At 40.5% G+C, this 26,310-nt stretch overlaps 1 protein-coding gene across 1 annotated transcript in view; it reads right to left on the reverse strand.

Annotated features, from left to right (window-relative positions):
• Positions 1 to 26,310, reverse strand: part of CNTNAP4 (contactin associated protein family member 4) — a 456,846-nt gene that overhangs the window by 36,513 nt on the left and 394,023 nt on the right. Inside the window, exons 18-21 of the mRNA XM_060235480.1 lie at positions 19,230 to 19,448; positions 9,768 to 10,007; positions 5,758 to 5,982; positions 1,767 to 1,900 (exon numbers count right to left, since the gene is read on the reverse strand). Coding sequence (XP_060091463.1) covers positions 1,767 to 1,900; positions 5,758 to 5,982; positions 9,768 to 10,007; positions 19,230 to 19,448 — 818 coding nt within the window. The remainder of the gene's footprint in view (positions 1 to 1,766; positions 1,901 to 5,757; positions 5,983 to 9,767; positions 10,008 to 19,229; positions 19,449 to 26,310) is intronic.

Raw genomic sequence — 26,310 nt, forward strand, 5'->3', positions numbered from 1 at the left:
AATGACAGTTGTTCTGAGAAACCTCTTATTTATTTAACTTCAATCCCAAATGTAAATTCATTAGAACCTACAAGAATCTAATATACATACATCATTCATCCAAAATTCAATACTTAAACATTGTGCACAGTAATTTTATAAAAGGATATATTCTGGTTATTCTGTCAAGTTCCGTAACACATGGTAGTTGGCTAGAACAAAAAGGAACAAGAATACATTCATACATTAAATACCTTTTCCCATCTATAGGAGCCAACGTAACTGCCATCAACTCTGTGACAAGCATCTCACATGTACTGACATGCATAACAGAGTTCAGCCCTTTATCTTTTGGAGTTAAGAGAATCCGGGAAAGCTTGGTTAAGCTAGATTGATTCAGAAAGTCAAGGTTAACTAAGAGAGTCCCAAAAAGCTAGGTTCTGATACCCTATGTTTAGAATTTGGTAGTATATAAACATTCCAAAAGGCAAAGTCATGTGAGCAAGACAGCGTTATCTGTACCAGGAAAGTCAAATCACCTAAAACATCTTAAACCTTCCTGGGAAACAGAACCAAAGTTTCAACTGTAGAGTCTAACTAATATAGAAATTGAAATAGCATGTGTTTAGCATAGGCAAAGTGTAGATGACTGGGGAAGGCAATGGCAAACCACCCCATAAAAAGTCTGCTGTAAAAATGTCATGATGCAACGTCACCCCAGAGTTGGAAACGACTGGTACTTGCACCTTTACCTTTAGCATAGGCAGATGACTGAGACTCAATCAAGACCTAATTCCACAGCAACACATATAATGGTTTTACAAACAATTTAGTACACACACCTCTTTTTGAACGTAGTTGTTGCGTCTCAGAAAGATGCCTGCCAGTTGTATCCTTTGATGAGCTAGCACTCTGTACATGTCCTCAAATAAGAAGGCATGCTGTAATCCATGTAGAAATTTAGAGGAAATTGTTGTGTATTGAGTGCTATTAAGGGTTATTTGATCTAAACTTGAAGCAGGTGCCCATTGCTCTCCAGGATCCTGATGCCTACATTCTAATTGGCCATTCTCTCAGAACTGGCCAATCGGGACATGAGGCATTTCTCCAGGAAATGCAAATGAAGGATCCTGGAGAGCAGAATGGGATTGGCTGGTGTCTGCCCCTGGGGCATGGTTAAACATTTCCAAACTGTATATAGTTTGCTGTGTTGCCTCTGTTTTGTGACTGTTCCTACTAATAGAGCATTCTTGTTTGACTAAGAGTGGGCTGAACTCACTATTTAACAGAAATCTACTTTGAAAGTGAGTAATTCTTCCACACTATAAATATAACTTTTTCAACTTTCCTATTTTATGTCAGGAAAAAAATTTCACCTTGACTGTAAAGGAACCTCAACATTATGAAAACGGAGCAAAATAACTTTCTTCCCTTCAAAGCAATCCTTCCCCCTTCTATTAATTTTCATTTCTTGGTAGGGGATACTGACTCATGCGTCTATATACCCCACTGTTTTACTTATTGCCTGTATATAGTCATAGATATTTGTTAGTAGGCTGACAGGAACTAGAATTATTTCATTTTTGTTGTTTTTATAAAGAAATGTGAAAGAGAATTTAACTTTTTTAAATAGGAAAAGGTGAACTTCAAAGACTCTACTTAAATAAGACTTTCCTTGTGTTTTGCCTGGTGTGTTTTGCTGTACACACATGCTATGTTGCATTTATTTATTATGGTTTCCTTTGGGGCTTGTTCCCTTTGATGATAATTTACATTTTTTGCATTACCTCCACAAATAGCATTTCTTCCTGTCTGTTAATCTTCACATAGTGAACCTGCCCATCGGCCATGCTTTTGAAATTGATGCTAAAGATGTCAGGATCTTGATGGCTATCTAGCTTGTACCTGATCTGTAAACTTCCTGGAGGAATAGAGAAAATGGTATTTCAGTTTCAAGACAGTTGCACATACAACAGCTATATAATATTGCATTTTCTGAAAATGCTATTGGAAAATGGCATTTCATTCATTTCTAAAATAATATCTTAAATAACAGAGAAGAGATGGAATCACTATCAGAATGAAGGAAGAAAACTATTACAACAATTATTAGAGTTAATAAATTAAACTATCAGATAGTAAACCAAAGTTCAGTTGTACCATGCAGCAGCCCAATTTTCCAAGTTCTTAAATGTGAAATTCATATTGAATATACATGCTCATGAAGTTATATCTGGCTTCTAACCTATGGTTCTAGACATAAGAGAACATAAGAATATAAGAGAAGCCATGTTGGATCAGGCCAATAACCTATCCAGTCCAACACTCTATGTCACACAGTGGCCAAAAAAAATGCCATCAAGAGGTCAACGAGTGGGGCTAGAAGCCCTTCCACTGTGCCCCCCCAGCACAAGAATACTGCCCCAGACAGTGAGTTCCAACAATAAGCTGTGGCTAAACCCACTGATGGACCTCTGCTCCATATGCTTATTCATTCCCATCTTGAAGCTGTCTATGCTTGTAGCCAACACCACCTCTGTGGCAGTGAATTCCACATGTTAATCACCCTTTGGGTGAAGAAGGACTTCCTTTTATCAGTTCTAACCTGACTGTTCAGCAATTTCATTGAATGCCCGCGAGTTCTTGTATTGTGAGAAAGGGAGAAAAATACTTCTTTCTCTGCCTTCTCTATCCCATGCATAATCTTGTAATCTCTATCATGTCATCCCACGATATGCATAATCTTGTAAACCTCTATCATGTCACCCCACAACATAGACAACATAGATTAACTTGACCCTTGATTTCTTTTCAAGTTTCTAGCCAATTCTGGTGGGTAGCCCTGTTGGTCTAAAGCAACTGAACAAAATTTGAGTCCAGTGGCACCTTTAAAACCAATAAAGTTTAATTCTGGGTATTAGCTGTTGTGTGCATGCACACTTCTTCAGATACATTGAAACAGACTTCACCACCATTACATATAGGTAGAGAGAGTGTGGACATGGGGTTAGTTGCCAGGAAGGGCTCATTAGAGTCAAGGTGCAAAACTGAGAAACCTATAGAGCATTTCAACCTCCCAGGGCAGGTACTCAATCGAGGACCTCAAAGTGACTGTTTTATTGCAAAACAACTGCAGAAAGAGCCTGGAATGGGAGATTGCAGAATTACAAATTATTATAAAAAAAGCTCAGGACAATGGAACCCCCAGGGCTTAACAGAGATATTGTACTCTCATCTCACTACACATGCTAAATCACTCATTTATCATATCTGTTTATTAGTTCTTTTATTGTCTGTATGTTAATTTGCTACTGTTCATAGGTCTTACTGTTTTAATCCAATCTTAGATATATTTATCACTTCCATTCCATTACTTATGCATCTTCAGTCTTCCTGGCAACTAAATGGTTGAAAATGCTTCAATGCATCTGAAGAAGTGTGTGTGCACACAAAAGCTTATTCGCAGAATTAAACTTTGTTGGTCTTAAAGGTGCCACTGGACTGTAACCAATTCTGCTATATGATCTTTGTCAGGCAGTTGACAAGAGGAATGGCTGTTACATCACCTCATCTTCCCAGTAAACCAGTGAGCTGAATGAGTTTTCCTCAGTGTAAGAGGATGCTTTGAGGTAATCATGTTCACAGACTGTTGTCTCTTCATTCCAGAGGCATCTTAGAGCACTGATAGAACACCCAACCATATTAAAAGGACACTCCTTCACTGCTTAGTATCTTGAGTCCACTCCTATAGTCAATACCTTATAATGTGGTGATATCCACAACAGCATAGAAGTTGTTAAATTCTATACCACAAATCACTATCACTACACACCAAATCAGATGCTTCAGTTTGCTTTGTGGTTTGAAGATGATCTACTTTTTATTTGTATTATCTCCAGAAATAGAATTTCTTTGTGTCTGTTTGCTTGGAAAGAAACTGAGACTGCCTTATGGTCATTATGGAGACTATAATGTTATGCCTACACTAGACAAAGGAGACGTGGAGTAGATATTGAAATCCAATTAATCTGGGGTATTCCAACACCAATGCCAAGATCAACTCAGTCAGCTCAAGTAGGGATAATGCTAGGTAGAGACATGTTCCAGGGTGCAACAGCAGTAGCTAATCTGTCTTTGTAAACTCTACATAAAGTGCTTCTAGGTTCAGTCACTGGGGTTTTTTTTGAGCAGGGATGCACAGGAACACACTTCCAGCTGGCTTGGTGTCAGGGGGTGTGGCCTAATATGCAAAGGAGTTCCAGCTGGGTTTTTCTACAAAAAGCCTTGTATGAAAAATGGCAATGTCAGGGGGTGTGGCCTAATATGCAAATGAGCCCATGCTGGCCTTTTTCTACCAAAAAAGCCCTGGTCATAGATAACCAATTAAAACCATTGTTTAATTAAGCTATCTATGGTTAGTTTGAACACAGGCCACCCCACTAAATACTTTTTGTTTGAGTGTATCAAATCAGAATCTGAAACCATGGTTTGAAGCTGATTTACTAACCACAGTTAATCTAAACTATGGTTTTTCATAGTTTGGTGAGAGCCAGTTTGGTGTAGTGGTTGTGTGCGGACTCTTATCTGGGAGAACCGGGTTTGATTCCCCGCTCCTCCACTTGCACCTGCTGGAATGGCCTTGGGTCAGCCATAGCCCTGGCAGAGGTTGTCCTTGAAAGGGCAGCTGCTGTGAGAGCCCTCTCCAGCCCCACCCACCTCACAGGGTGTCTGTTGTGGGGGAGGAAGGTAAAGGAGATTGTGAGCTGCTCTGAGACTCTTCAGAGTGGAGGGCGGGATATAAATCCAATATCTTCATCTTCTTCTTCTTCATTCTGCCTTCTTTCCCAGCACTGTCCTCCTAGCTAGGGATGGGCATGAACCAAATTGCACACAGGAATTTGTCACAAACCAAGCCCAGTTCGTGCCCATCCCATCCTGCCCTTACAGAGACATATGATCAATATAATAAAACAAGATAGATAAAATTACTTAGAATGTCCACTTAATTTTTAAAATTAATTTGTTTCTTTTGAAATCATCAAGCTCTAACATACTTCTCTGGAGAGAGAACATCTTAACATTATGCTCACAATTATGAATTGTTTTGCTTCACAGACACTACTATTTAATAAAATAAATGAAAGGGCAAGAAGCTTTGATAAAATGAATGAAGGGGCAGGGAGGCAGGGAGGAAGGAAGGAAGGAAGGAAGGAAGGAAGGAAGGAAGGAAGGAAGGAAGGAAGGAAGGAAGGAAGGAAGGAAGGAAGGAAGGAAGGAAGGAAGGAAAATAGATGGGAGAGGGAGAGGAAGGCTTGGCTTTATAGAAGTGATTTAATGCCTTGGAGAATAGACAGATGCCTTCTCCAAGACAGCTGATGGGGTGGTGAGGGCTTCAAGAGTCACACAATATGTGTGAAAGAGTCACATGTAGCTCCTGAGCCACAGTTTGACCACTCCTGCTTTATAAGATTTGTAGGTCCCTGAATATGAAGGTAATTATGCTTCAGTCTTTCTTTTTGACCAAAATATGTAGCATTCCCTAATGAGGCCATTTCCATATTATAAATGAACCTCTTCATACACCTTGCAGACTTAAATGTATGATGCTCTACTGTAAGAAACAATTCTTAGCCTAGCTTCTCTTTTGATAATGAGGAAATTTAACAGTAGAGTAAACAAGATGAGGATTAGAAAGCAGCTTGCTAACTGAAAGTATTATAAACATTAATATTGATGCAATGGTAGCTCTTGATAAATCATTAAAAAGGGAATACTCACCATTTTTGGCTAGAATAACTGAAAGATACTCCTTATAGAAGGAGCTTACATAAAGAAGTAAGCTTGGAGCCCATGTGGTTCGAAAGGTAAATGTGATAGCTTCTCTAGTTAGTGGCATATCAGGATGAAATGAAGCTGCATGAGAACTTGAATTCTTAGCCAAGGTATATGACTCTTGAAAATTGTATGTTACTGAAGAGCCAGCTCTAAAATATGCAGAGATCTCTGAAACAATTTCAGTTTTGTTTTGTTAATACAATCCTGAAATAAACACATTTTTTAAAAAAAAAAAATAACACCAAAGCTTAGAACTTCTATTCAACACTATGGATTAACACAATGATAAATTTGTCATGAGTTATCAGTGCTTATTCTTAAACACTAGTTATTGTTGATGGTCATAGGTAAAGCCTACAACCAAGCCAATTTCAAACGATATTAGTACCATCTTACAATCAGAGAAGGGAAAGACAGACATACACTGACTGCTTATTTCAAATTTGATAGCCATTTATGACTGGAGAGAGGCATCTTGGTTGCCTCTTGTGGATTAGGCATACACACATATACACACATATATACACACATGGGGCCATTTTGTAGAAAAATAGGTGGTGGAGCTCATCCAGGGATTGTTATGCAGCTGCACATACTATTCAATGGACAAGGAGGTGGAACTCTAAGGAAGAGGAGGTGGAACTCTCAGAAAGGTTCAGAAGCTGCGCTCCTGTGAGCTCCCACTGAATCTGAGGCCTGCAAACACACATCCCTGGGATGGAATAAATATCTGGAACATTGCACTGGATAGTGTACATGGAAATATGTCTAAATCCAGGGGTGGAATTCTAGCAGGAGCTCCTTTGCATATCAGACCACACACCCCTGAAGTAGCCAATCCTCCAAGAGCTTGCAAAAAGGAGCCTTGAAAGCTCTTGGAAGACTGGCAACATCAGGGATGTGTGGCCTAATATGCAAAGGAACTTTTGCTAGAATTTCACCTCTGGCTAAATCCAACTCTAATACCACCCTCCCTGTACCATGTTTACAGAAGCATCCCTAAGAAGGCAAGAAGCTAGGCTTCTCAAAGTTATCTGACCCAAATTCAAAGCTTTTGAGAAACAGATTGTTTTCTTCCTTCCCTACAGTATCATTGTGCATGCATGCACCTCCAAGAGCTTCTCCAGCTTTTCTCAAGCCTGTTTTGTTCTGAAGTTTGGGAAAGATAACAGTAAAACCTGGATGGCAGCTGTACAGGTGTGTAAATTTGGATTTTCTTGCCCAAATGTAGTCATTTTCCATGTCCTTGCCCTAATAGCAGCCATTTCAAACCCCTGCCACAATAAGGCTTTTAATTTTTTTTTGAAAAAAATAGTAAGTACTAGCAGATTTATGTAAGAAGCTATAAGGAACAAGGCATATCTTTGCAACGGGATAGGCTAGATACTCCCTCCCCTTCCAGTTAAGTCACAACTGACTTATGGCAACCCCATGTGGGGTTTTCAAAGCAGTTTGCCATTGCCTGCTTCTGCATCACAACCCTTGCATTTTTTGTCATCCAAATGCTGACCAAGGCCAACTCTTCTTAGCTTCCAAGATCTGACAAGATTTGGCTAGGCTGGGCTATTCAGGTCAGGGATAGTGAGTTTTAAAAAATGAAAACTGGAAATTAAGAGAACACGCTACACCTATTTTACAATGGTGTATTGACATGATAATATTCTAGTGTAATTCAAAATTTCAGAACTGCAAGTGGGGTTGGCCACTTTCAGGAAATCAGGGCAGGGAAACTGCAGGGAAACATGTTGCCCCCCCAGTCGGAATGAAGAGGCAGACACAGGAATTGGGTTTAAAACCGGGCCGCTTTATTAAACACATAACACAGTAACTGGCAGGGGGGAAAACTAAACCAGACAAGCCCTGGGGTCAACACCTGGACCCCGCCTTGTCCAAAGGGCGAGCCACCCTGCCCCCAGCACAAGCCCGCCGTATTCGGGTTGTAGCTGAGCGGCCAGGCCTCCAGCCATCACCATCTGGGCTGGCATCGATCCCCATGGAAGGATCCAACCAGGTGAGGCTCCGAGTGATCTGCATCACCGCACTGAGCCGTGTAGCCCATCTACGGTTCCTGCAGACCACCGCACCAACGGTGCTAGGCCATAGGTGCTCCCCTGGAAAACCCTGTGGCCAAACCCTCCAGCCTGCGACCTTAACCATTACCAATAACAAACTAAACTAACCGGCAGTACAAGGTAGGCAAAAAACACCCCCACAATAGCCAATTGTGTGGAGATGAAAAAATTCCTACCTGGCCCCTAATAAGGCGACCGGCATACGCCTGTACTACCGAAAGGGACGGGTGGGCGGGCAGAGAGCCAAAGGAACTGCATGCAAAGAGGGCGGGGGCCGGGGCTTATATAGCCCCGGCTCCGCGCCTTAAGCAAACACCCGTATGTGGGGTGATGCTGCCCCTCCCTCCTTCCGGGGCGGCAAAAGCGGCCCCCAGCCTGAGCGCCGGCAAGCCGGCTTGGCTGGGAGGGCCGGACACTATCTTCTGGCCCTGTTGCTGCTATGCTTCATCTGCAGCTGCACCAGCAAAGGGGAAATCATAATATCCTTCCTCCCATGGAAGACACTGAAGTGTCTGTAATCTTTTAAGTTTCTTTTAATTTGGATGTACTCTGAAAATAGGAAATGTGTGCTTTCTTTTCTTGAAACTATATGCTGGTTAACAAAATATTAAAAGTGTCATGGTGACACAAATGCCTTGTCCTTCTGCTACTTCTCTCCTAAATTGCCACTCAGCAGTGGCAATCCTGTGGAGCTTGCTAGTTTAATATCTGAGGCATCTCTTACTTAGAGAATAACAAAACAAGTAACAGTTTTCCCTGGATGAGTGTTTGCATTTAGATATATATATCAAGCCTACTAGCCAAGGAGAAAACAAGGAACCTTCTGAGATTGGCTTGGAGTCTTGCTCCATTCAAATCACAGACATCCTTACAACTGAGAAATTTCACAAACTCTGTCCTACTTATGTTTAGCCAGATCTTTTTTCTGATCTCCAGTCCTGCAAACTTGGCTATGTACACCTCAGACTGCTTTTCTGGGAAAGACCTGACTTTGGCTTCTTCACCTCATATATATCTTATCCCAACACAAAGCACTTCAGCTTCATCCCTGTTTTGCCTCATCTGTTGACTGGGTATAGAAAGAGATGTTGGAACCTTTGCAGTTTGCCTATAGTGGCAGGCATTTCAATTGACTATTCAGAACTGAGCATTAAATATTTTATCACCTTTATGTTTAAGACACATTTCCATTTATATTTCATTAAGCAAAATAATATGAAAAATTCAATAAATACAAATACAACCATCTCCCCACACCTAATCTCCTCTTCAAACCTAAATTCAATGCCTGACCTGCTGAAAAGCCAGTTAGAGTTAGAGGCAGTTGCAAATGTATAAAAGTGCTGTTAAAAGAAGTAAAAAACTGACATGTAAAAAATATCTTAGAGTGGATAGGTAAGATACTCCTGAGTTTTAAAATAACCTTAAAGATAGTTCAAACACAACACTGAAGTAATTTAAATTTACTAATGCCAATAAGACTACACAGCATATACCAGCTTTAAAGAGATTTTAGGAACATGGCTTATATAGTAGTAGAGCTGCATCATACAGGGAACTCTGATGCTACAGATTACTGTAGCTATCAGCTTTAAAAAGCACAATCTTGAGGAAGACCCACATAAGAGGCTTATCTGCAGTCCAACAACATAGCTACTACCTTCAGAGTTACTGATGTTAGATAAAGAGGAGCTAAAAAAAACCCTTCAGCGAACTATTATTTAGAATACAGGGACAGAACTTTTTTTAAAAATAGAAATAACACCACAGTATTTAATAGAAATCAGTAAAAATTTAAGAAAATTAAAATCTGAAATAAATCATGTAAATCAATTTATATCATTAAATGTTTTAACAAATAAATGTACAGTTCATGCTTGCCTTTCTTACAGAATGGCCCCTCATAGGCAGACAAAATGCAGTCACAAGAGAATCCATTGTACTTCTCTTTACATTTCCCTCCATTGTGGCATAAACTACTGTAGCTGCTACAATGTCCAGGGCAACCTGGTTCTACATCTGGGGTCATCTTTGCTCTCTCTTCCAAGTCAAGTGCTTCTCCATTTAGCTGCAAAGAACGAATACAGCCCAGAAATCCTTTCTGTCTGGATGCTGTCCCACCTAGAATGGAAATAAATTCATGTACAATTTGACAAACTGATGTGTAAAAACTGCCACACATTTTGAATCCTTATCCATTTCTATGACTCTGTGAGAAGATCTGAAAATCATTTTGAAATAACTGTTCAAATGCAAAACTTGCAAACTGTGGGTATTTATGAAAGGTAAGGATTTTGTACAAAAACAGCAAGTAAAATGATGTATCATCTTTTAGCAGTGGAATACAGACAGTTTAGAAACAAATGTGGCTCCCATCCAGAAGCAGGCTGCACAGCCTTGCTTCTGGGGGCCGTTTTGCCTCCTCACAAGGAGGAGGAGCGGACAGGGCAGCATCAGAGTTGGGGGCGGAGCAGGCACGCCTTGAGCCGGACTCCGCTCCCTCCTCTCAGTCTTCGCCTTGTGTTCGGGTTGGAAGGAACTCATTGCAGCTTCTCCCCAGCTAGAGGCTGTGGATCACCTGCCCTTGTTCCTCGCTTGCAGTCATAGTGGTGTGGGAACCGTGGATGTGTAGCGGCGTGTGGAGCACCAGGGAACCTCGACGTGGACGGCAGAGCATCACTGAGACACAGTGGTTTGCAGCCAGTCTCTGCAGTGTTTTCCTCCCCCCTTTTCTGTGGAAGGGTTTAGGTAAAGGTGGCACTGTGCTTTGTGGCGCAGATTGAAAGCCCTTCCCTCCACACATCTTATTACTTGGTGTGGAGGGGGCTTTTTTAGGGGGCTGCTGCTTTAGGTTTTGCTGAGGGTTACCATCTTTTCCACGCTCTCCCCTCCACCCCCCCTCCTCGCCCCTAGGGTGTATCTTCTCTGGGCTATCTGTCTTTCTGCCTGCTGTTGCTGGTGTTGATTGGTGACTATTTTGTGGAGCTTGCAGGCAGCCATTGTAAAGGTTTTTTTTCTGTGCTTGTTAGCTCTTCTGCCCACTGTTGCTGGGGCAGAAGATCAGGCATTTTTTTAGTTTTCTTTCAGGCAGCCATTTTGAAGGCTATTGCTGTGCTTGTTAGCTCTTCCGCCCACTATTGCTAGGGCAGGAAATCAGTCATTTTTGTAGTTTCCTTGCAGGTGGCCATTTTGAAGGCTTTTTTCTGTGCTTGTTAGCTCTTCTGCCCACTGTTGCTAGGGCAGAAAATCAGCCAATTTTGTAATTTTATTGTAGGTGGCCATTTTAAGGGCTTTTATTCGTGTATTGTTAGACATGCCTAAAGGGCAAGGCCCCTGCTTCTAAACAGCCCAGGCGGCCTGCACCTCCTAAGCGCCCTGCGCCACAGCCCTCATCATTGGATGCAGATTACAACATTTTTGAGTAGCCATGCCTAAAGGACAGGACAAATCCAAGGGCAAAGGCCCTGTGCCGAGACCACAGTGGCCTGTTCCTAAGTGCTCAGCACCTTTGCCTTCATTGTCTAACGAGGAGGATGGCTCTTTTGAGCAGTCTGTTTTAGACAGAATAGCCACCTTGGAGGGTTCGTGTAGGAGGCAGACTGTTGTATTGGGTGGTCAGGCTTCTAAAGCAGATAAGCAGGCTGCCAAGAAGTGCTTCCAGGAGGAAATCCTTAATCGCTTGTCTTCCCTTGAAAGTAGGTCTTCCGTGGACAAAACGGAGGGGGTGTCACCTCTTCCAGCAGAGGTGTTTGTTGCGGATGCCGTGCAGAATTGGCAGTTGGGTAGGGGTGAGTTTACACAACACACTACCACAGCTTGGCCCTGGGGGCCGTGGGGGCAGTCTGCCACCTTCGGGCTGGTTGTTAATAGCCAGCCTGCAGCTTTTAATAATCCCCAGCCTTGGGGTCTTAACCTGGCTAACCCTTGGGGAGGCCTGCCCAGCCAGTTCCCGGGAGCGTCCAGAGCACCATATGGTGGCTGGGGTGTTTCTTATCCTTGAGGTCCATCATATTCTGCTGTGCCTGCTAAGGCTTTATCTTTTGGTGATCTGGCCTTACCTCTTGGTGATCACTTGTTGCCGGCTACCAAGGATAAGCTATTGAAAGGGGAATTCATGGACCTATTTTCTCTGCTCTATAGGGAGCTGGAGAAAAAGGACAAAGAGGATTTGGACGACCGGGAAAAGGAGAAAATCAAGAGGCGTAAAGTGGATAGCACATGGGCGAACTGGGTGCCAGGGTTCATTATTTACGCTGGAATTATTGTCTGGTCACAGCCATGGAGGGCCACTTCCCTTTTTCAGTATTTTGACATCATTTACAAAAGCTACACCAGCTTTACCGGCCTGGCCTGGCTTCAATATGACGAGATGTTCAGAATGAGGGTGGCTTTGAACCCATCCCTTCAGTGGGATCAGATTCAGCTGCAGCTGTGGCAGCAGGTTATATCTCCAGCACGACCTAACCTGGGTGATAGGTCAGACAGTGGGCATGTTGTGCACCACACAGCCACTGCTTCTGGTGACCGCAGTAGTGCGGGGCAGGTGGTTCAACCCTGCCTGCTTTGTTGAGAGTTTGGGTCCCAGGGGGTGTGTGGTAAAAAGAACAAACATGAGTGCCCTCTTTGTGGGGAGGTCTCATTCCTTCATGAATTGTTCCAGGGGTAGTTTCAGGTGGAGACAGCGCAAGCAGGGCCTGGGTAGCGCAGATAAGCCATTTGGTAAAGGGTCCCGGCCCAATAAGGGTGACAGTGCTTGATGCATGGCTCTGTGATTATCCAAAGGATGAAGATCGGCTTTATTTGTTAAATGGTTTTAGGTTCGAGTTTGGAATTCCTTTTCAGGGCCCCAGAAAGTAATTTATGGCCAATAACTTGAAGTCAGTTATAGGGATGGAGCACAGAGTTCGTCAGAAGATTGGGAAAGAATTAGCCGAGGGTAGGGTGATTGGCCCATTTTACACACCCCCTGGGAGTACCTTGAGGGTTTTCACATTGGGCATTGTGCTTAAGTAAACCCCAGGAGAGTTCAGATTGATTCACCATTTATCTTATCCCCATGGGGAATCGGTGAATGACACCATACCAGAGAATTTGTGTACTGTGTGGTACACATCTTTTGACGTAGCATGTGGGAGGACCTTGTACTATGGAGTTTTTTACGTTTTAACAATTTATTGATAACATACAGTTACAAAACTTGATTATAAAATTTTCTGTACTAACCCATATGATATTTCAATCCCCCCTCCCTCCAATGTTGACTTCCCCAAAGTTATAGATTTAAGTTCAATACTAAAGGTACTACTAACTGATCAAAGTTCAATATTTTTTTCTCATTAATACTAAAAAATTGTCCAATGTCTTTTTACATTCCACTCTTTCTCCATATATCCTTTAAATTTCTTCCACTCCTTTTTGAATATATCTAGATCATAGTCTCTTAGAGTTCTAGTTAGTTTGTCCATTTCACTCCACGATAAAACTTTCATAATCCAGTCCCATTTCTCTGGTATTTTTTCTTGTTTCCACAGCTGCGCATACAATGTCCTAGCAGCTGAGAGCAAGTACCAAATTAATGTCCCGTCTTCCTTTGGAAATTTTTCTAATTGTAATCCAAGCAAGAAAGTATCTGCAGTTTTTTTAAAGTCATCAAAACCAAGACCTTCGGGTATTATCCATCTATATCTTGAGCCCTCTGCACGCAGCTGGTCCGTTAACTTCTTGTATTTCTTTCTGTCATTGATCACTTGTCTTGGTAACTCTTTCATTATTTTAATTTTGCTCCCTTCTATGATCCAAACTTTTTGGAAACCTTTGTTCAAAATTTTTCCTGCCAGGACTTTTGATCTTAGTCTTATAACAATGTCTCTTGGCAGGCTTTTATCCTTTGCATATGCTGAGTTGCCTCTATAGGCACCATCCAACATGCTTCGAAATTTGTCAGGGTCTTCCTCTAAATTTTCAGTGATAGTATTCACCATATATCCCATTAAACCTGCCTCCTCCTTTTCAGGTATTCCTCTCAGATGAACTTGTGTTTCCATCAACTTACAATCATGTATTGTGACCTTCTCTTGGAGTTTTAACAAGATAGAGGCATGTGTATCCACTTTTTCCTCTACCTCTTTCACTCTGTTTTTCACCTCCTCTTTGAAACCCTCAATGTCTTTTCTAAGATCTCCAACTTCCTTTTTAAATTCTTTTTTCATTGCCAATTGTATTTTGTCCATAGCTTTTAACATTCTTGCTTCCAGAGCGTCAAATTGAGATTGCATTTTGTCAAATGAGTGAGCCCTTGCCCGTGTTACTCTCCCTTCTGACATAAAAAAGTCACCAACTCTTAAAAAGTTTTCCAATTAAAGTTCACCACCCAGTCCAATAGCCTAGAACATGCTTTTTCAAATAAGACTAATTTAGCTTTCCTCCTAGCTTCCTAGGCAGAGATATTGATTTTTAACAAATTTAACAGTTTTTCTCCCTTTTAAAATGGCAATCGTTGTTTCTCTATGGTTAAATTCAGTTCCTAGATGGGTCCTTCTTGATCTTGGTCTTAATTCCTTCCTGGTTCAAATGTCACAGCTTTTGTAATCCTTACAGACTTGTTTGATTGGTCAGTCCCTTTTACTTCCTGGTGCAGGTTGCTCTGTTCTCATGTCTAGTCTCTCAGCCTTTGAGATTTGTGGGAAAGTATGGAAATAGTCTTCTTCCTCAGCCACAACCCACAAGCCACAAGAATTCAAAACAAATTATCCTTTTCTCCGGTTTCTTTTGAGGCTATTGAACTAACAGCTTCCAGTTTTTGCAGGCTGAATTTTCTTTCAATTATGCCTTAATTCAGCTCAGTTTATTTATAAATTCCAGCTTGTAGGAGTGAAAACACAGCAAGAAGCGATCTACATCCCACGTCATCAACCGCAAACCACAGACAGTTATAATAGATTCCTTTTTCTTTCAAGTTCTTGATTCCTAAATAAGTTATTTGATTTAGAGACCATTGGCAATCTGAATTTTTTTTATTTCTTCTTGTTGGTTTTGAGATAAATTTACAGGCATTATTTTTGATTTTAATTGGTTTACTAATAAGTCTGAAATTTCTCCAAATTCTTGCAGGACCAAATTAAGTGCTTGTATTGATTTTGTGGGAGAAGTAAGTAATAATAGCATATCATCAGCAAATAAGAAGAAGAAGAAGAAGAAGAAGAAGATATTGGATTTATATCCCGCCCTCCACTCCGAACAGTCTCAGAGCAGCTCACAATCTCCTTTACCTTCTTCCCCCACAACAGACACCCTGTGAGGTGGGTGGGGCTGGAGAGGGCTCTCACAGCAGCTGCCCTTTCAAGGATAACCTCTGTCAGAGCTACGGCTGACCCAAGGCCATTCCAGCAGGTGCAAGTGGAGGAGTGAGGAATCAAACCTGGTTCTCCCAGATAAGAGTCTACACACTTAACCACTACACCAAACTGGCTATAAAGTAAGTTTATATTCTGTTTTACCTACTAATACGCCTTTGATTAGCTTAGAATTTCTAATTTGTGACGCTAATGATTCAATAGACATAGCAAATAATAAGGGAGATAATGGGCATCCCTGTCTAGTCTCTCTCTCCAATATAAATTTATTAGAAAATTGTGTATTAATTTTTATTACCGCAGATGGAGAGTCATAAATAGCATTCACTGCTGTCATAATTTTTTTTCCAAATTGCATTTTAGTTAAGAGTGTCTTAAGATAATCTATTTCTAATGAATCAAATGCTTTAGCTATATCTAATGATATTAAAACTGTTGGTAATTTTTTTTTTTAGATACATTAATAAGGTTAAGTACTTTATGTGTATTGTCTATAAGGTTGCTGTAAAGATTTTAAAGTCTACATTTAGTAGCGAAATAGGTCAGTAAGATGATGGAAGTGTTGTGTCTTTTTCTGGTTTTGGAATTACTGTAACCAAGATGGTGGCAGGGTGCCTTCTAACAAAATATAGTTGCATACTTTCACTAAAGGATCAATTAACTCTATTGCAAATAAAAACTTGCTGAAAATCCATCTGGTCCTGGTGCTTTATTGAGTTTAAGTGCACGGATTGTTTCAGAAAGTTCTTGTTTAGTAAATAATTTATCCAATTGGTCTCTATGATCTTGCAAAATAACTAATGGTATATGCTCCTGAAAATATTTATCAATAGCAACTTGAGATGATTTGGTAGTAGTATATAATTCTTTGTAATACTCATGAAAAACTTGACAAATATGTTCAGTTTTAGTTGATATTTTACCAGATTTATTTTTGATCATATTTATATGCCTATTGGAACGAAACTGTTTTGCTCTTTTTGCCAAATTCTTTAATAATTTTGGAGAATTACACCAGTGTTCTTGTTTAAGGGTTAGTAGATCTTTTTGAATATTCTCACTGTCTAATAACTCTAATTCCTTTCTTTTAGCAAGTAATTGTTTATAAATAGTTTTACTGCAGGTCTGCTTATGTTTTGATTCTAATAATTGAATACTTTCAATTAAATCATTTCCTAACTTCTTTTTTTGTTTATTTATATAGGCGGAGTATGATATTATGTGGCCCCGCAGGACCAGTTTTAAAGCATCCCAAATATATATTGGAGAAGTATCTTCTTGTGTATTTTCCTTAAAATAATTTTTGATATGTTCAATTAATTGTTCTTGAAATAACTGACTTGATAATAAATTTGTATTAAATGACCATTGTTGCTTCATTTTTGTTTTGCCTTCTAAATTTAAACATGTTTCAACCCATGCACGATCACTCCATAACTTATATCCTATTTGAGAAGACACCATTTGTTGTACTAAGCCTACAGAAATAAGAACATAATCTATACGTGTGTGCACCAAGTGACGCATAGAAAAAAAGTAAAATCCTTCTCACTGGGTTGAAGAAGTCTCCATGAGTCTATTAAGTTATATTTTTCAAACAGCGAAGCCAATTTGGTGTTATTACTATGTTTTGACCTCCGTTTACCACTCAGATACGTTTTGTCAAGGCTATAATTAGCAATTAAACCACCCAAAATACATTCGGCTTCTTTAAATTTTTCTAGTATTTTAAAGGTTTCGTTTAAGAAACACAATTGTTCTGAATTGGGAGCATATATTACTCCTAAAGTCATTTTCTGATTTTCAAGTATACCTTTTATAAATAAATAACGGCCTCTAGAATCGTTCAAAATATCTTGTAACTGAAATCGAACATTTTTGGATAGTAATATAGCCACTCCTCAGGACTTAGATGATCCATTTGCCTGTATTTGTGTATTAAACCAATTAGTTTTAAAAATTAATTTGCCTTTATCCTTCAAATGGGTTCCCTGCAGAAAAAGAACATCTGGATGCAGAGATAGTAAATTAGAATATACACGTTTTCGTTTAACACAATTATTCAAGCCTCTTACATTCAGAGAATAAACTTTCAAATGATGAGATAATAAATCAAGATAACAATAATAGTTCTTCACTAAATATAGCACTAAGTAAGATGGTCACACAAAAAAATACTACCTTATCAATTTACCTAATCTAAATTAATAACTTCCTAACTACTACTTATTTTAACTACAACCTATCTAATCCTATAATTATATTTATTAACTGATATATCACTGTTTATGTTCTGCAAAATTATCTAAACCTACACTTATACTATCCTAAAATCTATTAAACTATTTATCTATTTCCCTAACCTATATAGTAACTCTAACCAACAAATTTAAACTACCCTATGGCTCCTAATAATAGGAGAGTGAACTCAATGTCACTACCAATCCTGGGTGAGTAAAAATTGTTAATAACACAATACTGTTTTATTAGTAAGTTATTAAAAAAATACAAAAAAGATTGTATTCTTTTTAACGCGATTTATAACTTCTCCCCCATACCGCCTTTAAAATATTAATAATAATTAAAAAAATATCATATATGTACTTCCATTTCACTTATTTATACCAGCTTTTGTCTAGTCCCTTATATTTCAGTCTGTCCAGGAGAAGCAAGTACTGGGATTTTACTAGTTTTTGTCTTCGGTGGAGTAGATTGTTGAAACAACTTTCTTTTAGTATTCTTCTTTGTTAAGTCAATTGGCTCTTTTAGGCCTAGGTTTTTTTAGCATATTAAGTCTTATCTCTATATCTTGTGCTTGCAGACAGTTGCCATTATGTAGAGTAGCTGGTCCAACCCATCTATATTTCTGTTGGGCCTTTTGTAGTTGCTGAGTCACTGGTTTGAGTTCTCGTCGCTTGGAAATAGCCTCTGGGGGCAAATCTGGAAATATTTCAATTTTTGTGTCCTTGTATTGAAATGAGACCCGTTTCCTTGCCTCTAAAAGTATTTTAGTTTTGACTCTGAAGTCAAGAAATGTCAGTACAATGTCTCTTGGACCTTTCCTACTGGGATTAATTGGAGAGCCAAGTCTATATGCTTTAGTTATGATGGGTACAACATCGTCCTCTAGATGAAGTTGTTTTGCCAACCAAGCAGCCATAAAAGCTCATTTCAGGTAAGTCCTCCAAAAATCCTCTCAGTTTAAGATTATTCTGTCTCTGGTCCATTTCTAAAGCAAGTAATTTTGATGCCATAATTTCAGAGTCTTTTTGCATTGTAAAAGCTTCCTCTTGTAGTACTTCAGCCATACTTTTTTCTGAGTCTGCAATTATTTTTACTTCAGATAGAGAGGAAGTTAATTCCTGCAACTGACTTTGTATAGGTTCCAGCAACATTTTTATTTGTGACAATAAGTTGTATTCTAGTTTGTTTAAGTCAGCCTTTGTTATTGCTGCATCTTGCTGCTCTTTAAAGGCCAGCCTCGCCAATCAGCTGATTGGTGGGTAAAATGTGCCGGAGGCTCATGCTCCTATGCCGGCCCTCCAGCATGATCAGGATCAGTGCAGGGTTGAGGGGACAGCAGCAGCAGGAAGGACGAGCGAGCTGTTGAATGAGTGGCCACCATCACTGCCTCCTCCCCCCCGCCTTTCCCCATGTGCTCTACGGCCAGCCCCAGGTCTGACCTTCTGAGGCAACAGAAAACAACTCTGCACCTATCTCTATATGACAGACCTTCAAGTACTTGAAAAAAGGTTATTGTTTCACCTCCCAGTCATCTCCTCTCGAGGCTAATCCAGCTCCTTCAACCTTTCCTCATAAGACTTGGTCTCCACACCCCTCACCATCTTCGTGCCCTCCTCTAGACATATTCTAGCTTGTATCTTCCGTTCGTTTACAGGGCAGTGAAAGTGCCACTAGTGTTTGAATTTTTAATGGCCATTTTACATGAACCATAAGTGATCAGGAAACACTTAAATAAATGTAGGCTTACCAACAAAGAGCTGACTGTTGAGCTGCAAACGAATATGCCCATCAGATGGAGCTGCATGAGTCCTTTTAGGAAGCTGATCCATTTGCAATGATGCCTCTTTGATATTTCTTTCAGCCTTCACATAGTGCCATCGGTTGTCATTTAAGGGATTGGGTGACTTCACTGTGATTTCATTTTGTCCATTTCCCACATCAAATGAAAATGTCACTTCAGTTGGAGCTAGAAAAAGTAAAAAAACCCTAAGACAATTTAGGATTTGGGAGTCACCAAAATGCTTCCAAGTATTAAACAGAACTACATATTGTCAGAGAAGTGGTTTCATTTTCTTCTGATGGTGAAACAATGGAAAGATTCATGAAATTTAATAAAAATAACATTGTAGTAAATATATGCAAACATGAACACTTAATTTACAGATTTAGTTTTAAGCAGGAATTCCAGCAGGAGCTCCTTTGCATATGAGGCCACACACCCCTGATGTAGCCAATCTTCCAAGAGCTTACAAGGCTCTTTTTCGTAAGCTCTTGGAGGATTGGCTACATCAGGGGTATGTGGCCTAATATGCAAAGGAGCTCCTGCTAAAATTCCACCCCTGGTTTTAAGTATTAGTATAAGATTTAATTGGCTGCCAAAAACACTAAACTTAGTTAAAATATTGTTACTTAAATAAAGCAAGTAAAATTTAATTCATGCCACACAGCTTCTATAACAAGTGCAGTCTGTACAGCATAATAATAATAATTATGTAAAGCTCCTGAAAGTACAAATTGTCTTCAGCAAATGACTTTCCATAAAAATTATGTTCTAAGGTTAAAATTTAAAAAAATATATATAATTAAAAGTTTAACTTCAAACAGAACTCACTGTGATTGATGAAAAAAATGTAAGGCTAATTTGAATAGTTTTGGTTTTTATTCTTTTGCTCAAATCCAATATCAACAAGTGTTCAACTGCCGACACCAATTCTTTACCAAATGTGAACCACACTGTGGTTTGCTTCACTTTGTTGGCCACCGTATTTTCTTAGTACACCTGTCTCTAGAAGGATATTTGAAAAGTTTCTGAATTTGAAATACTTTCTGCATTCCAATACAACTGTATACATGTATTTATGGGATGAAAGTTTTACTGCAATCTTTCCCAAAACTTCAGAGCAAAGCAGGTTTGAGAAACATTAGACAACAGCCAGGTAAACCCTGTGAGGTGGATGATGCTAATAGAAGCAGGAAAAATACCCACTTTACAACTGCATTACATGCAGGGCTAATAACATGTGTGGAAGTCACCTATGCTTTCCCCCCCTTTTTCCCTTTTTTTGCTGGCCTACAAGGAAAGATATCTTAGAATGTTTCCCTAGGAGTTGAGAGAACAATTTTCTACTTCAATTTATATCTCTACTGTATTGCAACTCCCCCCCCCCCCCCTCTTCAAGAGCTGGCACAGCAGCACTACTGGCAGGTCACAGATCCAAAACATCTATGTAGAAATTAAAATTAAAGGTACAAAAGATAAAGGTTACTGAAAAGTCAGATCTTCTTGATTTTTATTCCTCATCTAAAATGCTTGTGGTATTGTCCTGGTTATTTAGTAAAAACAACAACAACAAAATTTGTGTTCACTCATTTAGTATTATATCATGTTTGAGGAGTGAACCAATGTACTAGAGCGCTATCAATCATATATGGCTGGAACAGTACCTGACATAAATATATTTATGTGACTAAATGAATTCTATTTGCTGGATAAAGAAATCCAGTAAGGGATCTTTTAACTAGTATGCTTTGTACACTGGTGTTCCAAAGCAGATATGAGATTCTTAAGATGTCAAATTAAGTAATCATAAAAAAGAAACAAAATGTGGAAAATAGAATATTCACTACTTATATAATTCCAAGGCTAGTTCCAATGTAGTTTGTTGACAAAGTCTAAACTTCAAAAGAATAAAAAATCAGTTATTAGGATAGCTAAGAAATGTGAATTAGTGAACCATTTTTAGATTTTAAGGTCATCAGGACAGTGCCTTCAATCCACATTCCTACTTGTCAATAGAGTCCAGTCACTGAGTCAATCAACTTTCAGAAAGTTGTTGTGAAGAAAAGAATACAAAAAAGACCTGTGGTATTTGCACCCATAGATTGCTAAATATGCTTCAGGAATATGGCATCATTTTAGAGGGTTTTTTAAAACTTTTAAAATCTCCATGATGATTCAATTCTGCTAGGGACCACAGTGTGAGGAGACAAGGGGCTCCTGTCCTCCCTGTGTCATGTTCAAGAACCCAAACAGGCAGCCATTTGGGCTGCTGAAAATAGTGCGAGGGGACAGCAGCCTCTGATTCTCTTGCATGACAGACACTGGTAGGATCAGGCCCCTGCAACAATTTCAATAGAAAAAGACACTAAAATGGTACTGTGTCCCTGTGTTGGACTCAAGGATGTAGTATCATCTAGTATGGCTTTCGTTGTCAGTCAGCATCATGTCCTGAAACTGTGAAATTCCTTGTGATTTTGCAATATGCATTTTTATACCATGTTGGGTTGATACAAATAATCATTGTTATAGCAGACACAGGTCAGGGGAAAAAAACTATCAGGGTATCTGAAAAATACCTACAAGGAAAGAAACATTATTAAACTTACAAATGCAGGAAGCTTTGTGAAGAGTCTTTATGCAATAGCGAATGGGGTACCAGCAAAAAAAGTGAAGTGCAGCACAAAGTACTACAGCCTATTAGCTCTCTCTTAAAAAAATTTTCACTTGAAACCTAGTCCTATTTATGAACAGGATCTACTTTTTATTCACATTCAAATATGCGTGTAAACATACATTTACACAAAAGTAAAATATTATATATCCCAGAGTGCAGGACTTATCCTAGAGAGTTCTATACAATTTGATCTTTTCCCAAGGTTGCTTAACTAAAATATTAGACATCTAAATTATATGGTCCAACAATTCCTGACATTGTTATGATGATGGTACTGTGACAAAACAACACACAGTTTTATAAATATTTTGAACATTTTTAATTCATATTCCAGCTTTTTAAATATGTAGAGTGAAGATCACGTTCTGTTCCATGAAATTATTATCCAAGATGCAATAGGCTAGAAAGGAACTGGTCTATGAGGGGTTAAATGCATAGCTCTGCAACCAGGTAGGAAGACTCCTTTTAAAATATTAAAGAAGAAGAGACAGTGAAAGAATGATAGCTGAAGGTCAGCTGAGAAAAATGACAGTGTTCAGTATACTGGGTAAGGTGGAAGAGAATTTGTTCTGAAGTCTAAGAAATTAGGAAAAAAACCTTACTGTTGTCTATAACTTCATATCTAGTAATATGTATTAACAGTTCAGGATATACCATTTAACCTGAAATGCTGGGAAGTATTACAATGAAGCTCGTATGTTTCTTACTCAGGTTACAGAAAAGTTTTGACAGTGCTATTTTTTGTTTGCATCTTTTTCTTTGAAATAGTTTGAATCTTTTGCATCTTTTTCTTCATAATACATTGGGATAGATCCAGACCAAATTGCCAATACACCATACCCCCCTTCCTCCTCATGTTTTGGAAGGAGGACAGGAAAGTTCCATTCTGCAAATAAAAAAATTAGATCCAACCCATTGTTCTTACAGAAACTGATTACAAGCATTTTGCTAGCTTCCCACTCCTATCAGTTTATGTACCTGGGGATTGTATAGAAAGCGATTAGTTCCTAAATAAATCTCCAAGAGCCACATAATGGGATAAAGAAGTTTTAAAAAGCCAAACTGAAAAAATAAAAAATGAAATGGCTTCGCTGCTAACAACAATTTAATGTCAATCATTAATGACATAATGAGTTTTAAATCATTTTCGTATATTATCATATTGATTGGTATCCTGAACTTGACATATTAATCATTATTTAGCATTTCAATTTTTCAATCACATTATATTAAGTGGCTTTGAACAAGAGCTAATTGGCAATTTACTTACAGATGTATTAGAAGAAAGCATATGATCCATCTAAAAGGCCTCAAACAATAACATCAATATTACATTGTTTTAAAATCTATATTTTAAGTACCATATATATTAAACCCGAGATTAATATCAGTTTTATTCATGCAGAATTTAAAATATGGACGCGTTGAGGTTTACATATCAAAGTCAGTCGTTTTACTATTTCTTGTATGAACTCTATGGGATATACCTATAGAATATTTTGTATCACTTTAAAGTGCAACTGGTCAAAATAGTGCTACAGAAAAAAAAATAAAGCTCATAATGTATCCAGCTGCCTCTTACAGAACAATATAGAAAATTATGAAAACTTATACTTTAACCAGCTATCAGAATTCACAAACACATCACTATTGTGGCCTTTCAAGTATGGTCCTTTCAAGCCTTGCTTTGATGCATCGTTTTGGTTTGAAAGTGGAGGATACATAAATTATGCCTTTTATTATTTGACAGATGAAAAGTTAGCATCTCTTTGTGCTCCGTGTTACTTTCCCCTCTCTCTTGATAGTGTAACAAGGAAATGCTATCTTTTTTATTTTGATACCTTCTTGTTGAGATCAAGTAAGGAACCTGAATTAATAGCAGCCCAGTGAAAGTAGCCAGGGTTGGTAAGATTCCCAATTTAGCATGTTCTAACTGGATGTTGGGAAGCCATTAGGTTTTATGACTCTAAGCAGGATCTCTAGCATTTTGATGTGGAAAAGCAGTTAACACAGCAATAGCTTCTGAGTGAGAGAGAAAGAGAGAGAAACAATAGCTGTAATGTACTGAGTTGCGAGACGGGTTGAAGGCAACATGCTTTATTCAGTGGTACATTACAAGAGAGGGAACACGTGGGCCGGGTCCCGCTTATATACATTTCCCAGAACTACCCCCCAGTCTGACCAGTCCAATCCTGGTCAGTCGAACTTCCTGCCACAGATCTTGATTGGCGAGGCGTCTGGCGAGCTACATCTGGGGACCCGTGGGTCACCTCTATAGCGATCGCCATGTGGTACATCAGCTTGTGTTTCAAGACATAACACTCCTCCCCCCCCCTAGTTTAGGACACATAGTCTTGTAAGTAAGTGAGGGCCTTGCGTTCCCTGGTTGACCTCCTTGGGGTTACTTGTGGAATAGGAGCGGTTACCGGGGTTGGGGCTGCTACCGCAGATGGGGCAGCGGTTTCCCTGCTTGGGAGTAATGCAGCCTATGGTTGTCTGCGCCCTGCTGCTCTTCTGGTGTCCCTACTCTTGGGGTTTCGCCCCCGCTCCAGTGTGGCCCTTCTGCCCGATCGGTTGGAGTGGTCGGCAGGGGCGGGGTAGCTCTCAACGGCGGTGCAGCTTCTGGTTCTTCCTCGTTCCGTACTGCACCCGGCTCTTCCGGCAAGGTGCGGCGGCGCATCTGATCTATATGCCTTCGCAGAATTTGGCCCCCCTCTGTTGAGATGTCATAGTGGCAGGACCCCGTCATGTGCAGCACCTGACCAACTACCCACTCGGGGCCACTAGTGTAGTTCCTTGCATATACCTTATCCCCCAGAAAGAACCCCCTAGTCGCTTCCCTGATCTCGGGAGAGCTGCGGAGATCGGTGGCCTGTTCAGGATGCAACCGGTCCAGCCTTGAGATCAGCATCCTTCCCATTAACAACTCTGCTGGGCTCACCCCTGTGACTGGGTTGGGGGTGATTCTTTTGTCAAATAGGAAGGTGGCCAGGCAGTGGTCCCAGTCCCCCTGTACTATGCATCTCAGGGCCTCTTTAGTGGTGCGTACCATCCGCTCTGCTTGGCCGTTGGTGGCCAGATGGAAGGGGGCGGACCGTATGTGTTTTATTAGGTATCTCTGCAAGAACTCCTGGAATTCCCGAGAGGTGAATGCGGTCCCATTATCCAAAACGATGGTGTCAGGAATCCCGTGTGTGCAAAGGACCCTGCGCAACGCTTGGACGGCCACCGCTGTTGAGGTAGAGGCTACCAGGATAACTTCCAACCACTTGGTGTAAGCGTCCCCCAGAATGAAGAATGTTTGGCCCTGAAATGGCCCTGCGAAGTCAATATGTAACCTAGACCATGGCCTCCTATTGGCTTCCCAGTGGTGGACCGGGGCACTGGGCGTTTCGGGCCGGGACTCCTGGCAGGCTTGGCACCTTTGAACCCACCTCTCGATCTCTTCGTCCATTCCTGGACACCATATATAACTGCGCGCAAGGGCCTTCATCCATACAATCCCGGGATGAGTCTCGTGTAGGACCTCCAGCACTTGTTTCTGCAATGGGAGGGGGGGGACTACCACCCTGCTTCCCCAGAGAAGACACCCCTTGTGCGAGGAGAGTTCTTCCCTGCGAGATGTGAATGCCCTGGATTCTTTGGCCTGTTTTCCCTCGGGCCATCCCCTCCCCACCCAGTCGAGAACCCGTGTGAGTATTTTGTCCCACCCCATGCCCTTCGCTACCTCGGCAGCATGTAGGGGTCTCTCCGGTAGTGTTTCAATGAGCATCACATGGTGGGCTGGGGCCGGGTCTGGATCCATGGAGGGCAGTGGAAGGCGACTGAGGGCGTCCGCGTGACCCATCGCCTTGCCCAGGCGGTGGACCAGGGCATATGAGTAAGAGTTCAGGAACTGATTCCACCACAGGATGCACTGCGACAGAATCTGTGGCATCTGGTGGTCTGGGGCGAGGAGTCCCAGGAGTGGCTTGTGTTCTGTGGTGATCGTAAAACATCTACCGTACAGGTAGTCATTAAATTTATGCACCCCCGCCACAATTGCCAAGGCCACCTTATCAATCTGGGCATAGTTGCACTCTGCGGGGGTCAGGGTTCTGGAGTAATATGCTATCGGGACCTCCCTCCCGTCTGGGAGTTGGTGGCCCAGGACGGCGCCCACCCCATATGGTGATGCATCGCACGCTCAGACCACCGGCAGGGCTTCATCAAAATGGTGGAGCAGGTTATTGGATACTAGGAGCTCCCTGACTGCCTGAAAAGCGGCTGCCTCCTTCTTTCCCCAGACCCATGGGGCGTTTTTATCTAAGAGCCTATGTAGGGGTTCGGCTAAGGCCACTTTGTGGGGCAAGAACAAATGATAAAAATTTAATA

The sequence above is a fragment of the Heteronotia binoei genome, chromosome 4, assembly GCF_032191835.1.
Source record: "Heteronotia binoei isolate CCM8104 ecotype False Entrance Well chromosome 4, APGP_CSIRO_Hbin_v1, whole genome shotgun sequence".
NCBI classification, from domain to species: domain Eukaryota; kingdom Metazoa; phylum Chordata; class Lepidosauria; order Squamata; family Gekkonidae; genus Heteronotia; species Heteronotia binoei.